Below are 16293 nucleotides of genomic sequence, written 5' to 3'. Positions count from 1 at the left end.
ACCACAGTTATTGTTACTACTGTAAAACAATTATTTAAACAATATTTTAAACACATTTTCTTTTCTTTTTTTAGTTGACTATATCTCAATTTTATTGTGATAATAATAACTATAACATATTTTTGCAAGGTTTGCCATATGAACTGAATCCCGCAGCATTAATAACCCAATCAATTCACATGTGTGACCAACATTCAGTTTTTAGTTTAAAAAAAGATTTACTTACTTAAACTTTATTATTTAACTGTATGTACTTAATGATTTAATACAAATGATGAGCAGTAGCATCACTTTTAGGTGGTGTAAATAGTCACATGACGAGGCAAAGTCTTCTCACTTTAAAAAAGCTAATTATTTAGCCCATTTACTTACAGTTTGCATCACTGAGATATAAAAGCGGTAAAACTGATCCATAATTATAATACAAAAAATAACCATGGTTTTATTATAGCTACTAGTGTTGTAACTATGTTTTTTTTGGTGCATTGATTGCCATTTGTATAACCACAGTTTTACTACAATTACCATGCTTAGTGTAGCAAAACCAAATTTGATGTTACTATGGTACACATGGCGCTTTCCTTTTATTTGTAGTAAAACCATGGTTAATGTTCATGGTAGCTATTTGTAGTAAAACTGTTTAATCTGGAGAAGAATAAAAACGACATGGTTACTATACACTTTTACTATAATAAAACACGGCTAATTTTCGTGACATACAAATGTACTAATCAGAACAAAACTAGTTGGTTTATGTTGTTGTGTGGTTAAAGACAGCCCATGTGCGCGCGCCCCACCCACGAGCTGCAGCGGGCTATTTAAAGCGTGAGACCATCAATGCAACATTACACATCATGCTGGATTATTAAACGCAGTCAGTGTATTTAAAACCAACTCAACTTCGTCATAGCACTAAACGAAGAAGCTCAGGACGGATTCTTTATTATCTTTATTAAATATGATTCCAGTGCAGCTGATCTCAGCTTTGATAGTGGCGTGTGGTTGCAGCGCGCAAGCAAACTTCAGTCTGGATAATGACATTCAGTCCAGCTTCCTCCAGCGACGGCTGAAGAGCCAGGAGCGCAGGGAGATGCAGCGGGAGATCCTCTCCATCCTCGGGCTGCCGCACCGACCCCGTCCGCTCCTGCAGGAGAGGCACACCGCGGCTCCCATGTTCATGCTTGATCTGTATAATAACGCCATCCTGGAGGACTCTTATAAACCGGCGTACAACACCCCAGGACCCCCGATGCTGACCCAACAGGACAATCGCTTTCTCAGTGATGCCGACATGGTGATGAGCTTTGTCAATCTGGGTGAGCACCAGTCTTTAAAACAATAGTTTTTAAAAAAGTCCTAAAGATTGCAAATGGGATTTTTTTATTTGGTTCCAGCCATGATTGAAACCTTAGATCAGTTATCAGATTCTACTTTAATCAGTTCATCAAAGAAGATCTTACCTGTTTCTAGATGAATGCCATTATTCTCCCTCTTCTTATCATAAATCATTTTGGCTGTAGGCTGTATTCTTGAGAACTATGACTCTTTGGCAATGAGTCTTTCCCCTCTTTATTCTAATAGTTGTTAAAAAAGACTCCTGGCCGTTTATTTTAATGATAAAATGATACTAGCAGTCATTTGGCATTATTTTGTTAATATATTCTATTTCATATATTATATTCTAAATTATATTTAGGTATGAATGAGATTATGTATGTTATTAATCATAGTTCATATCTAATATTTTAGCTCAATGTGTTCAGAAAATTTATCCCCAAATTTAATAGCAGCTAAATGTATTTATTTACTTTTTTCCCCCGCTGCTGTCCATCAGTCATTTCATACACAAATAATGTGTGTTTTGCAGTATTTATTTCCATTTCCGAGAGATTGAGAAAATGTGATTTATTATTGTTATAATCATTATTATTATTATCATTTACTTTTTTCGAAATTGACTTGTTCAACACAGTTAAATATAACGGCAGCATGCAGTTTCCACAGAATCCCCTCAAAGCTTTAAGACCTGGGGTTTAACGGGGCTTTGTTTCGCATGACTAGGATTTAAGGGAGGCATTTTTGAAGGGCAGTAGACATGGAGGGTCACATACATCATCCAAACACTCTTGCTTTCAAGACTAGACCTTAGTGTGTGTTAAGTGTGTGTATGTGTGCACTGTAAAAAAATTCAAGCCGTTTCAAACTAGTTCCACAGAAATGTTATGTTCAATCAATATCTTACGTCTAAGTGTTATCTGAATTGTTATTTTTTAGTTGGCTAAACCTTTACTGAACTAGTTTTATAGTCCATTCAACTAAAATGTTGTAATTGGTCAAACATTTAGAAGACTTCAGCAAGTTATTCAAGTTTACAGCAAGTTTACTCCATGTGTTTTATATGTTACCTCTACTAAGATTTATTATTTGGCAATTATTGTAAGAAATAAATAAACATAATATTTGTATAGTTTAACAAAGTTATTAAAAATTATTAAGTGGTGTTTATCAGTCACTAAAAACACACACATTACAACACATAATAGCCTTTATTTAATAACAATCTCCATTTATAACATTTTTCATACAGACTAGAGGAATGAAGAAAGTCACCTACATCTTGGATGGTCTGAGGGTCCGTAAATTAACAGCAAATGTTCATTTTTGGGTGAACTATCCCTTTAAACCTCCAGTTGACAAACATTACATCTGTAATACAACTAAATCAGTTTAAACTTTGAACTAAGAAAAGAAAGACTAAAATAAGAAACTAAACAAGCTAAACAAAATATTACATTTACAAATATTACTACTGTTCACAATTACATCTTTAAAATGAGGCAGAAGTCAAACAAAAAAAATCAGTATATAAAATCGTCACCTTTATTTATATAGCGCTTTATACAAGACTGATTGTTTCAAAGCAGCTTTAAAGAGTCAAACAGGAAAAAAAAATAGTTTGTCAATAATGCAAGAGTCATTTTTCCAGTTAAAGTCAGTTCATTGGTGATTCAGCGTTGACATCATCCAGTTCAGCTCTCTTCTAATAATGTCTGTGCAATCAGCCAAGTGTCCCCAAATAAGCAACCCAAAGGCTTGGAGAAACCAGGCACAGTCAGAGGGGCAGTTCTCCTCTGGCCAGACGAAGCCAGCATGGCGTGGTTTAATTCTAGGCTGCAACACAGCTCAGATTGAGCAGAGGATTGTCTGGTTCTCGTGGTCTTGTCCCGATGGCCAACGAGGTCTTCAGAGGGGATCTGTCTCTGGAGCTCATCTAGCTGACATGATCTCCGCTGACATTCAGGGCTGTAGAGGTCATCTCCAGGTGCTGGTCCACCATCTGATCTGGATACGGACTGGATCTGTGTGGCTATACCTCGGAATAACAATGAAACAGACTAATATTAGCATAGATGCCACTGAGAACAATAAAGCACATTATAATTGTGGAAAAAACTCATTTACACACATTACCTGGAATGAAAACAATAAACTCCTAGTGTCTTGAAAGTACACACAGTATTGCAGTGGAGCGGTCTGGTCACGAGCCACGAGCACCAATGAAACCTTTGGCCACATCCTGATGGAGAAAGAAAAGTACATTTTAAGTTCAAAGAATGAAATGATGCCTTTTAAATCATTTACAATGTAACAGTTAATTACAAATCTATTCCACAATCCATTGCACAACAGGGAGCATTGATGCTGACTGGATTTGTAATAGTACATGTACATTTCATATTATAGGGCTAAGTTACCTTAAATAGCATACAAATAATATCCAAATATAACGGTCCTGCCTGTTGTTGATAATACCAATGGTGACGTTTTACAAAACGATTGCTCAGTTGTCCCAGTGTTTACTGAGCCACGGTCTCTTTACCAGTGCAGGAACTCATGTGCACTATCTACTGATTCACTATCTAGGGAACTGACTGCCCTTACCAAAAAGTACTATACTTCAAGTCTATTTTTATTAAGTATACTTAAGTAAAGTTCAAGTATATTTTAAGTATACTTTATTTAGTAAGTATACACAAATATCAGTGTACTAGTAGTATACTTGTAAGTGTACTATTTCAATACTCCTTGGGACTAAATTGGCCCACTTTCTAGTATAAAAGTATGCTTTTAAGTATACTTTAAGTATAACAGTAGTAAGCTTTGAGTACACAACAAGTTTACATCAAAGTTTTTAGCTTGTACTGCAACTATACTAAAAGTGAACTTATAGGTACACTGATAGTTTACTAATTAAATACTTGTAGTAGCATTTTAGTATACTTATAGAAGTATAGTCTCATAAACTACTAGTTTAGAAGTTTTATACTGCAAGCTTTCTTTAAGTGAACTTCACATCATACTTTAAGTATACTACTATGTCCCTATTTAGGTATTAATTGTGTTGTATGAATATCTGAACATACAAAACATCAAAAGAAAGAACAGGGTATCTGCTTGTAAACAAAAACATTTTATTCTAGCTTCATGCATTCATTTTTAAACACTTGAATGTGGGTAAGTTTCATAAATAAAAAATAAAGAAATAAACAACATTTTGAACAAAAAGCTGAAAAAAGAATATGAATTGGATTCAGAATGATAATCAAAACGTAGATGGAGTCGATCAACGCCCCAAAGCTTGACAGTCATTATTACCTCTTCATTGGTCGATGTTTTATTGCATAATGTTACACAGTTTTGATGTTTTTTTAAAAGGTGGAAGCATGTTGTTTTGGTTTCTTCTTCACTACAGAAGTTCTGTACAGAAGATGTGTACTAGCGCCCCCTCAAATATATATCTCAAATATATTTAGACCTTTTCTAAGTATAAGTCAAGTATACTTAAATGTCATTTTAAGTATATTTCTGAGAAGTACATATAAAGTAGACTAAAAGTATACTTTCCTATTTTTAAGTTTAAAAGAAGTATACTAATAGCACACTTGAATAAACTTCTTTTTCGTAAGGGTGAGACGCTTTGAACGGCCATGTGAAACGATTCAGTTGTTCATTTTTGTTCAGAACGACGAACTTCTCTTCAGAAGCACCATTCACGAGAACAGAAATGCCGTGTAACGTTAATCCGCCCTGTTTGATAGAGACGGGGGTAGCTGCTGAAATGAGGCGTTCCGAAAGGTGAATCAGTACAACAAAATCTACCCCTAACCCTACCCCCACACCCTGACAGACAGCTTTGTCGACCAATCATTAAGACCTTTCGCCACGCCCCTAACTTTCGCCACGCCCCTACCTTTCACCACGCCCATTGCTCAAGCCTGCAGTTATCCCGACTTGGTTTGATAAGAGTCATATTTCACCGTGGCTTCTGGCTTGTTGTTAGTCACGTTTAATGTCGTCTTTTTACTTCACTTCGTCTTTATACACGCAAAAACCCATTCAACACCCCCATGTTAACTTCAAATGAGTGCATTACTGTGGTTAACGTTAGTCCTATTAAGCATAATGGCTTATATAATAGAGAAAGGCCGTGCGATCTCTTCATATCTTTTCACATCACGGAAACACAAAAATATCATCCAACACGCCAAAATTAGCTAAAATTCATGGTAACGCTTTATTTCGATAGTCCACTTTAGACATTCTACTAACAGTAAGTAACTTTGCAACTACATGTCAACTAGCAATCATTAGAGTATTAGTAGACTGTCTGCTTATTATCTTCTAACACTTTATTTTGATGGGTCCACAATATACAACATACTGACCATGAGAAACTTTGCAAGTATGTCAACTTATTCTACTAACCCTAAACATACCCTACTGAGAGTTAGTAGACATGTAGCTGCAAATTAAGGAGAATTAGTTGACATGTAGTTACAAAGTTACTTATAGTTAGTAGAATGTCTAAAGTGGACTATCGAAATAAAATCTAACCAAATTCATTATTGTAACACAGCTTTTAACATTAACGTTAAGTGTTTTATGGATTAAACAAGGGCTAATTTACTTGTGGCATTCCCTTCACTTAAATTACATATCATACAACGCTTATTCAGTGTCTTTATATATGCTGTATGTTTGTGTATAAATATATATGTTTTAAATAAAACATTTACACCTTTTTAATATATGTTTTGATAAATTCAGTCTAACGTTAAAGTCCACGTGAAATCAAAATTGACTATATTTTTTTTGTTAGCGCACATTGCTAACAATTCATCCATGTCATTCCACAAAAAAAAATTGTTTGCCTTCGAAAAATCGAATATGTTGCATGATTTTCTCGTAAAAAGTAGTCTAAAAAATAACATTTATTTAGTGCGACTTATGCGTGAACTTGACAAGATGGCGGCGCTGTTTCTCCCGCGAAGTCACTCACGTGCAGAATGATCTCAGTGTGGTCTGGATTTGTTTTCATTAGTTTAGTCAACATTTAGCACCATGGATTTGAAAATAACCATTCATTTAATGTTTTTAAAATATATTTGTGCAGACTTAATCTAACATGTCTTCTCAACTAAGCCCAAGTAATAACATTAGTTCAGCTCAAATATTTCTGCCCTTCCAACATTTTGTTAATTGGATTTATTTACAGTATTTGCTAAAAAGAGATTTTGAATATTTGAATGACGGGGCATTGATTGTAGGCCGAGGATGTAAATCTGGATGTAAATGTAGCTGTGTGTAACTAATGATGCAAATGTTTTTGCAAGTGTGTGTATTTATTAAGTTCAGAAAGGCATGATCTGGTCAGTGACTTCCAGTGATTTCTTAAACCCAGTTACTGTCTTTGGTATTCCAATGCACTGAAAGTGACCATACAGCATCAGTATCTTCCAGCACAAATGACAGCTGCAGTTTATGCTGTGTTTAGAAGTGGAAAATAATGCACGTGTTGGCTGACCTCTTGGGAATTTCATCAAAAGTTTTACACATTTTACGAGAGGGCAGGTTTATGATGTGTTTGGAATCTGTGTTGGACGGGGTGATCGGGCGGGTGTAGTTTTCTTTTTGATGACTAGCAGAGACATTTCCTCCATCTGTTGAGTTATGTGTCAATATTGGCATGCCTGTAGTAAACATCTATCTATCTATCTATCTATCTATCTATCTATCTATCTATCTATCTATCTATCTATCTATCTATCTATCTATCTATCTATCTATCTATCTATCTGTCTGTCTGTCTGTCTGTCTGTCTGTCTGTCTGTCTGTCTGTCTGTCTGTCTGTCTGTCTGTCTGTCTGTCTGTCTGTCTGTCTGTCTGTCTGTCTGTCTGTCTGTCTATCTATCTATCTAGCAAGCACCTTAGCACACGTCTATAAAAAGACATGCATCCCTTCAAATCTCTCTTCAAAATATACTAAAGGTTTATATAACCTTCAAATTTCAAACTGTTCATGTATCAAACTACACCATGTTTATATAACCTTCAAACTGTTTTAATCTTCTAGGCAAGGCTTTATTAGGCCAAAAATCCAAATCGGTCTTGACAAACGTTTTCCTTTTCATATTATGGTGTAAAAAGTCCTGTACGACCTGGTTTTTGCTTTCAAGTTCTGTTTTTATTTTTTAACTCTTAAACAATGCTTTGTCATCAAAGTTTGCTACTTTTCTAGTTTTAATTTGCAAAGAGGTTGTGTTTTCCAGCAACCTGGCTGTGACCTTATAGTGCAGCTTTTGGTAAAAATGACTCTTGTTTTCCATGTTTATCGGAGATTGACACAAATACTAATGCTCCTACTAAGAAAACTGAAAAAATCCACCACAGTCTTTCTTACCGGAATCAATTACAAGACCTGGCCTTGTAGATCTTAAACTAAAAGAGCTGAATTAAGTTTTTGACATGGAGCATAAGGCCTATATAAGATAAAAGTCAACCAAGATTACCATAACTAAACATAAACAAATAGTGATTGCTTATGTGAATTGTTAATCCAAGTTCCAGCGAACTCTAAACTCAGTGTCGAAGCATGCACAACAAGCAGCGTACAAATCCACCTGTTTATGTTCATAAGCCGATTTTAAAGAAAGTAAGCAGATCTTCTATCAGATTTCTTGCCTCGGCACCAAAAGCCGATTAGACATCCAATTAGTTTTTCAGCCCGCTCAGAAAACACACTTTTCATTGTCTGATGTTTAGCATTCAGCCTGGAATTTAGACAATAGAACATCCTGTTATTGACTTCTAAAGTCCATTTTTGTAAACACAGTTTTTAATTTTTTTTCATGATCTTTGAATGGTTATTTATGTGCTTTTTTAACCAAATGTTGATATCCGCAATAAAATGCATCCGACTGATTAATTGCCATAATTAATTCGATTAAAATCTTTAATTGATTGATAGCCCATATCCCACAGCGGAAAAGGCTTACGCTTGCATCTGTGAGTGTAATGACTGTTTTTACTCAACAGAGATTATAACAATTAAAACTTTTTGTTCTGCCAAGTGTATTGGCTCTCTTTCCAGTCCCCAGATCAAGAGCTAAGTGTTAAAACACAGCACATGGTGCGGCATGCATATCTGATCTTTGCATCATATGGCCTTTCACATAAACACACCAAACCTTACAAGCAATTATTGCCCTCATAAAATACCCATGTTTTCGTTTCCACTGTTTAATTGCGGTCAAACAAATGACTTGCTATTTTGAGTATGTGCATGCCTCAGAGTTCTTCCTCTCCGAGTGCTTCCCCCAATAATCATGCTCTCGCAAGACAGTGAGAAGTTGGAAAAAACTCAAATGCATCACTGTTCCCTAGCAGTTGATGTCATGAATTTACAGACAGGATGTTCATAAAATTAAGAGTAATCATCATAATAGATTCCCTGCATACCTGCAGGAGGTCACTTGAAAAGCTTGGACTGGGTGGAAGGGTGGAACTCAAGGATGACATATTGGTTGTAAAAGCTGCACAAAACCTCCAGGAAATGTTTATGCCACCATCAGGCTGGAAATTCTGAGGATCGGCTCAGCTGGGTTTGGGCTGGGTTGATACAACACAGGGGTTAAGTCAGTGTTGACCAAGACTTCATTATAATTTTTTTCCTCTGCACTCATTGAGATACTTTATTTTAGTCTTTCTTTCTGTTTATGGACGTGGATTAGCATAGATTAAGATGACAAAAAAAGAGGAAATGAGGCCTAGACTATTAAAAAGACTGGCTTTGAACAGTTTGAACTTTCATGCTGGCTAATGCTGGAGTGGTGCTGTTCAAACTGGCCTCTTTGGTGAAGCTGCTTGAGAAGTCTGCTGGTGATCCCAGCATCCACTAACCAACATATGCTGGTCTTTTCAACAGGATAGGGACAACCTTCTCCCAGATGTGGTCAACCATGTCTGGAATACTTGGGACAAGCCAGATGCTTCTTCCTCATTCGGAATTAGATTATTTTACCACAGTTAACAGGTCTCTCAGGTTAGCGAGGAGCCACCAATATACAGGCTGAATGTGCATGTGTATCCATTACGTATATGTATATGCGGGGCACCGTTGGTTTCCGGGCCAGGCCTTTAACAGAGCTTTTCTTGTGGTTGGCACATGTGTGTGATTGAAGTCTATGGTGGGTGGGTGCAGGGCCTGTGGTTTCTCCCCCAGCTTCGGTCCCCAGGGTACCCAGTGCCCAGATCAATCACCGGCTTTTGGAAGCAAACATTTCTTTTTTGGACACAGTGATGTGGGTGAGGCAATCAAGCGTAAGCGCTCAGTGTGACTCCACAGTGTTTCTGACAGAATGAAGTCTGGTACAGTGACTTATGCTGTGGTGTCAGTGTGTGTGCTCATTGGTTGGCAGCGGTACTATGAAGTCAAATGAGACAAAAGAAAAACTCGTAGTTTGCTTTCAGACCGAACCAAATTTAGATGATTTTTTAACCAGCTCACACATATGTGTCTCACACACAGTTAGCCGAGGCAGGAAATGTTACATCCTAAGACTAGAAATATATTGTGCACAAGTTTGCAAGCACAGATTCATAGACATTTTTCCTGTAAAATTCCAATTAATATGAGCTCATGAGCGTTTTAACATTTTAAGGCAATATGTAAATTTATCAGACACTCAAAATAGACCTCAATTACATAATAAACATATATTTAAATAATTAAATTCAGTATGCTCAGATGTTCTGTTACATATATCTGAAGGTTCTCTAATATGGAAAAATACAATCAAAAAATGTCACACTTCAAACTATTAAAAGGCTTTTATTCAACTGGCTGGTTTATGATATAAAACATAAAAAAACATAAAATAAAGATACTATTAATAATGGGCTGCAAACCCACAGCTGTGAAGGAGACACCTTGAAGAAGACATTTGTGGCCAAAATGCCACAAATAATATAAAACATTTTTAAAAACTTCTTCTATATAATGAAGTACACTCTTACTAAAGGTGCTTCACGATGCCATAGAACAGGGGTAGGCAACATCGGTCCTGGAGTGCCACTGTCCTGTAGAGTTTAGCTCCAACCCTAAAGAAACACACCTGAAGCTAAGGTCTTCAGAACTACTAGGGCTACAGGCAGGTGAGGTTTTTTTCAGGGTTGGAGCTAAACTCTGCAGGACATCGGCACTCCAGGACCGACATTGCCTACCCCTGCCATAGAAGAACCTTTTTGTCTAAATGGTTCCATAAAGAACCTTTAACATCTGAAGAACCTTTCTGTTTCACAAAAGGTTCTTTGTGGAGAAATAAGGTTCTTTGGATTATTTAAAGAACCTTTGACTGAATGGTTGTTTGTGGAACCAAAAATGGTTCTTATGCAGTATGGCATCACTGTGAAGAACTTTTTAAGCACCTTTATTTTTAAGAGTGTGGCTGGTTGAATAAATTACTTATACTATTTGAATGATGAAAGTATAATAGAAATTACTTTTTCTTCAAGGACAGTTACATTATAATATAGTATATACTGCCCATTATATTTATCTTCCCCTTTTCTGTAGTGGATCTAGATGAAGACCTCCTTCTCTATCATCAGCACCACAGAGAGTTTCGTTTTGACCTGTCCCGCATACCGGTGGGAGAAACCGTGACAGCTGCGGAGCTCCGCATCTACAAGGACTTCATACACGAGCGCTATGAAAATGAGACTTTCAGTGTTAGTGTGTTCCAGGTACTCCAACAGAAGCCCAAAAGGTATGTCATTATAAAATGCATAAAAAATAATAATTGTATTTGGCCATTCAGTCCTTGACATCATATAGAACATTATTTGTTCAACTGTGAATGATTCAATCGCTCATGATATTCCAAAATGTAATTAATTGCTTCATTTTAGAAACCATATTCTTTTTAGCTGACTCCCATCTCAGCCACTCCTTTCCAACATCCTGGTCCATTGTTGTACCTAACACCCACTTTCATGATCCAATTTATTCCCTGTTCTACTTTAAAATATGTCTGATTATGCACGTAATGTAAGTTTTTCACATTGACTTTGGATGTGCATCTGTTTGCCCTTGGCAGTTAATTGTTTGGTTATTTATTGTGTAAGTCAAGGATATAATTTTTCAGATATGTAAAAGCTAATTCATGATTTTGGTATGTTCTAGTTGGTTGGGTTCTTTTTAAAGAATATTATGCAAAGGCCTGCAGGCATAATAAAAAAAACAAAGAGAAATGTCTGAAATGAAACATGTGCCACCACCCACACTTTTTAGCCTAAATGTAGGAGGGATGGACTTACACACACACACACACACACTGATTTTGTCTGCCCAACGGTACATGTCTAGTGCCAGGGCTCCCACAGAATTCCTGAATCTGATTTACGGTGTGGCCGCTAACAAGCAGAGAGAGCAGCCGCCATTACAAAGCCATTACTGTCAATTATTGAGATGCACAGTCCTCAGTGGAAGGGAGGTTCTCCGCCTTGGACATCTGGAGAAACACCCCATTCCTCCACCCGAAATGATTTCCCCTTCATTCCCTCATCCTTGATCACACCTCCTTGGAAAGTTTCTGATTGTGTCCATAAAGCGGAGAACCTGAAGAAGTCCTCCAGGTGAGACATGCTCAGACAGACTGTCTCTCTTGAGGTCTCCATTGCTTGTTCTAAATTACAAGCACACTAAAGCATTATCCACCCCCGACGCACACATTCCCTGTGAAGACCACCCATTGTGAATCATCCTTCCTGCACCTCTCCTATTGTCATGCAGAGACGGCTTGCCCCGTTGATGCGCACAGACAGCAAGGCGACTAGACAGGAGGAACATAAAGACCTAGTCTCTTGTTGGCCTCAAGGTCTGAAATCTTACCTGTAAGTCAAGTCATTGTTCTGGAAAGCCATCCAGAAGCCCTGTTTTCCTCACCGGAGGACAATCTGATCTCTGAAACATCACATTTAATAAGAGGGAACTTTGACGCTGTCTTGGGAACATGTTGTTGCCTGTTGCAGTGTCAGTTGTTTTTGACTTCATGGCTCGTATCAGCCAGACCTCAAGTTCTTATCTCATGGAGTAGAGCTTATTTTGTGATATCTGTATCTGAGAAGGACAACAAGTCCCGGCGTGTCATGGCATTTTCACATCTCATTTCTGCAGTTTGTAAACTTGTCTGCAGAGAAAACCTCAGTGATGCTAATAGTAGCTCAAATTTGACTACATTATGTGAACGAGGTGTTTTTAAACAACTGAAGTGTATTTAACAGTAGTGGACATTTAATGTGTGGTCATATTTACATTGTCAGACAATTTTTTTTGCAAAATCTAATAATTTCAATGGGAATCTACACAATCAGGAATTTCACATTAGATCAAAAGTTTTCACCAGGCAAATTTCACAGCAGGTTTAAGTTAGACTTTCGGATTTGCCACGTTGACCATCAGTTTGAAAGTTATTTCTGTGTGAGCTGTGCTTTATGCATTATTGACAACAGACAATCAACCTTTTTTATCCATTAAATTGTATGAAATTGACGCCACCATTACTTTCAATATGAAACGTCGATTTAGACCAATAATCTAGCATTGCGTTTTTGGGTTTAGCATGGGTAAAGAGCACTAATGTAAAACCTAGGTGTTTTTTTATTATTGTTTCAGTGATCATATCCACTTTTTGCGTTTGTAGTAAAGAGCTATTGATCCATATATGACCTCTTTGTAGGGAGCTGTACCTGCTAGACTCGCGAGTGGTATGGGCGGCAGAAGATGGATGGCTGGTATTTGACCTCACGGTCACCACTAACCACTGGGTTATAAACCCAGGTCAGAACTTGGGACTGCAGCTCTCTCTGGAAACCGCATACGGTGAGCATCTTCAAATATTAAGAGATCTTTATAACACAACCTGCCAAACTACCATCCTAAACAGTCACATGGCCATTTGGGATAGGTGATTTTCTGGACACCCAAACAGTTGAAAAAGTATTCAAATTATTAGAATGACATGACATTTAGAATTTCAGAATTTTATGAATTCTAACTCATGGACAGAATAGCTTGCAACTCACTGTCGCCCTCTGTAGGTGAAAGAATGAACCCAAGGAGATCAGGTCTGGTAGGCAGCACTGGACCTCAGAGAAAGCAGCCATTTATGGTGGCGTTTTTGAAAGCGTCAGGAATCCATCTCCGTAGTGTTCGCTCAGCATCGGGAAACAAACAGAGGGGTCACCACCGCTCTAAAACCCCCAAACCTGGTGTCGCACCCAGCCAGGTGGCTTTGAAGACAGCTGAGGCCGCAGGTAACACTTTTTTACTAAATTTGTGTGTTAGTTCATTGCTGTAATTTCATTTTCAGGCTTTTTAATTTCTACCAGACATATATAGCTTCATACTTAATAAACATACAGTTTATTAACGTGTTATTAACAAAAGTGCTACATATTTATTCTTCCTCCTGTTCATTGCAGAGGGTGCCAGTATAGACCCCAAACAGGGCTGCAAGAAGCATGAGCTCTATGTCAGCTTTAGAGATCTGGGATGGCAGGTACTGTGATCAGCTTCCTGATTTAGACTCCTCTTTCATTGCGTGCCTTTATCTCCTCTAAACTGTCTCATCTTTCTTGCATTTCCAGGACTGGATCATTGCTCCCGAGGGTTACGCTGCGTACTACTGTGAGGGGGAATGTGTGTTCCCCTTGAACTCTTATATGAATGCCACAAACCATGCTATTGTACAGACACTGGTGAGTCCCACAGTCATTTTCTTTGTTAAAGGAATAGTTTACCCCAAAACGAAAATTTGGTCATCTTTAACTGACTCCCATGTAATATCAAACAAGTTTAAGTTTGTTTTCTTATATAATGATATTTAAATGTTTTGGTCGTTTTTGTCCGTACAAGTCAATGAGATCCAAAACAGCATACAATTAATTAGTTATTCACTCTAAAATCAAATCTATTGATTGATTGAAGAGCCCAAATATATGGCAACATGTCAATAATATCAAACTGTGTATAATTGCATATCATTTGCAGAGTTCTCTGAGGAGTTATAATTATGTTTCAATGAAATCATATCAAATCATCTGCTTATCCTAGGTCCATTTCATAAACCCAGACACAGTCCCGAAGCCCTGCTGTGCTCCCACTCAGTTACATGGAATCTCTGTTTTGTACTTTGATGATAGTTCCAACGTAATATTGAAAAAGTACCGCAACATGGTCGTCAGAGCCTGCGGATGCCACTAATTACTACCCATGTTCTGGAAAAAAAATAAGGGATGCAAATAATTTTCAAGAGCCCAGAGAGGAAAGAGACTCATTACTGGAGCAAAGCTGAACTCCTTTGTTAGAGGAGTGTACATCCAAAGCATACATTTTCATTTAAAACTCAAAACTCCTGGAACTGTATGATGCTGACCACAGCTGAGTCAAGTGTGTGGTGTTCTGGCTTTCATTTCTGCACAGAGAGCCAAGTTTGGAATATCAAAGAGGACATGAGCAGAGAGAAAGAACTGGCCTTAGAGATTTAACCAGACTTATCAGGAAAAAGGCAATGGATTTAAGCACATTGCTTTAAGGAGACTTCTTTACAAAAACCACTCATACGATGGCATGAATTCACTGAAGTAATTCCTGCCATGACTTATCTTATCAGAAAGTCCACTAGTAAAAATGTTTCTATTGTGGATTTTCTTATTTAATTTTTTTTTCTTCTGTTAACAACTAAGCTTAACAATGTGAGTTAAAATGAACGTGAATGGGGGAAAAACATTGAGCATGTTATGTGCTTCAATGGAAGAATTACATCATAATCTCCCTTTATTTTAAATTAGATGATGAATCACAGAATTTCCACGTGGTTGCAGCCTTTTAGACCCTCTGTATTTTGCACAAGATGTGAAATAGAAATGCAAAAGATGGGTGTCCGTTACAGTGAGTCAAAGCGATGGTTTTTAATTTCAGTCTTTCAGGACACTCAACAGACCCTTACACAGATGTTCAGCACTCGATTAAACAGGTCTGCGGAAAATATGCAACTCAATTTTGCCTTGGAATCACTTTGGTTTCATCACATACATGAAAGAACACGTGTTTTCTCTCAGCGGTTATCAGTCATTCAGTTCATAAAAAGCCATGTGCCTGTATTTGGCCTTGTTTGAGCTAATCAAAAATGCTTTTAGTGCTATGCTAAGCTAATAGGCTAAGCTGTTATCTTACTAACTAAAGGTCACTGAAATAACAAAGAAAAGGAAATGTTTAATTTGACCATTTTTATAACTACTGTAAGATAATGTGACGTAATTTGGAATACATCAACAATTAGTGTCATAATTAAGACAAAGGATTTAAGTAGTTTTTAATCAGACAACAAATAAGAGTACACATAAAAACTGGGATGGAAGTTAGCCTATAAATTTCAGATCTTGCACAAGACCAAATTATCCTGAAACACAAAAACACACCTTATGGCAACCTATTGATGAATTATGTGTTAAAATGTTTAAACAGAGTATTTACGTACATAAATGCGTGTATACGGCATTAGTGAATGGACCCTTTTTTGTGAAGAGCTTGAATGTGTGTGTGTCATCTCAAGGGTCAGTGTTGCAGTATGTGTCCACCTGCAGTATCAGAGTCATCACTTAGCCTGTCCTTGCCTGTGAAGAGCGGCCAGGCCAGCAGGTGGGCGGTATCAGGAGAGAGCATTTGGTTATGATCTGAACATTAGGAATAAATCAAATGATAAAATGAAATGAATAAAACTGTCTAAAGAGGAGCAGGTGTGTTAGATTTTGGCAGACGAAAATGTGACCCGTGCAGCTGTTCCCAGTAACATCGATAAAATACAACACTGTAGATGTGCGTTAGCATCAAAGAGACGCTGGTGGAAAAGATGGCCTTCAAAACCAGATGGTTAGAGAACTGAAAAACAT

The 16293-nt window shown here is 37.4% G+C and overlaps 1 protein-coding gene across 1 annotated transcript; it reads left to right on the top strand.

Moving 5' to 3' along the window:
* The first annotated feature begins 844 nt into the window (after window positions 1-844).
* bmp7a (bone morphogenetic protein 7a) lies at window positions 845-16135 on the top strand. The gene is made up of 7 exons (XM_079396422.1): window positions 845-1316; window positions 10916-11108; window positions 13080-13222; window positions 13441-13656; window positions 13825-13901; window positions 13990-14100; window positions 14456-16135. The coding sequence occupies exons 1-7, from the start codon at window positions 959-961 to the stop codon at window positions 14603-14605; spliced, it is 1248 nt and encodes a 415-aa protein (XP_079252548.1). The 5' UTR covers window positions 845-958; the 3' UTR covers window positions 14606-16135.
* Window positions 16136-16293: the final 158 nt, after the last annotated feature.

This window comes from Barbus barbus (assembly GCF_936440315.1).
Source record: "Barbus barbus genome assembly, chromosome: 37".
In the NCBI taxonomy this organism is placed as follows: domain Eukaryota; kingdom Metazoa; phylum Chordata; class Actinopteri; order Cypriniformes; family Cyprinidae; genus Barbus; species Barbus barbus.
The sequence above is the reverse complement of the archived record's forward strand: the minus strand, read 5'-3'. Positions and strand labels throughout refer to the sequence as shown.

Coding starts and splice junctions, on each gene's coding strand:
- bmp7a (XM_079396422.1), top strand. CDS start 959: ATGATTCCAGTGCAGCTGATCTCAGCTTTGATAGTGGCGTGTGGTTGC. Junction 11,109..13,079: donor CTCCAACAGAAGCCCAAAAG/GTATGTCATTAT, acceptor ACCTCTTTGTAG/GGAGCTGTACCTGCTAGACT. Junction 13,657..13,824: donor GAAGACAGCTGAGGCCGCAG/GTAACACTTTTT, acceptor TGTTCATTGCAG/AGGGTGCCAGTATAGACCCC.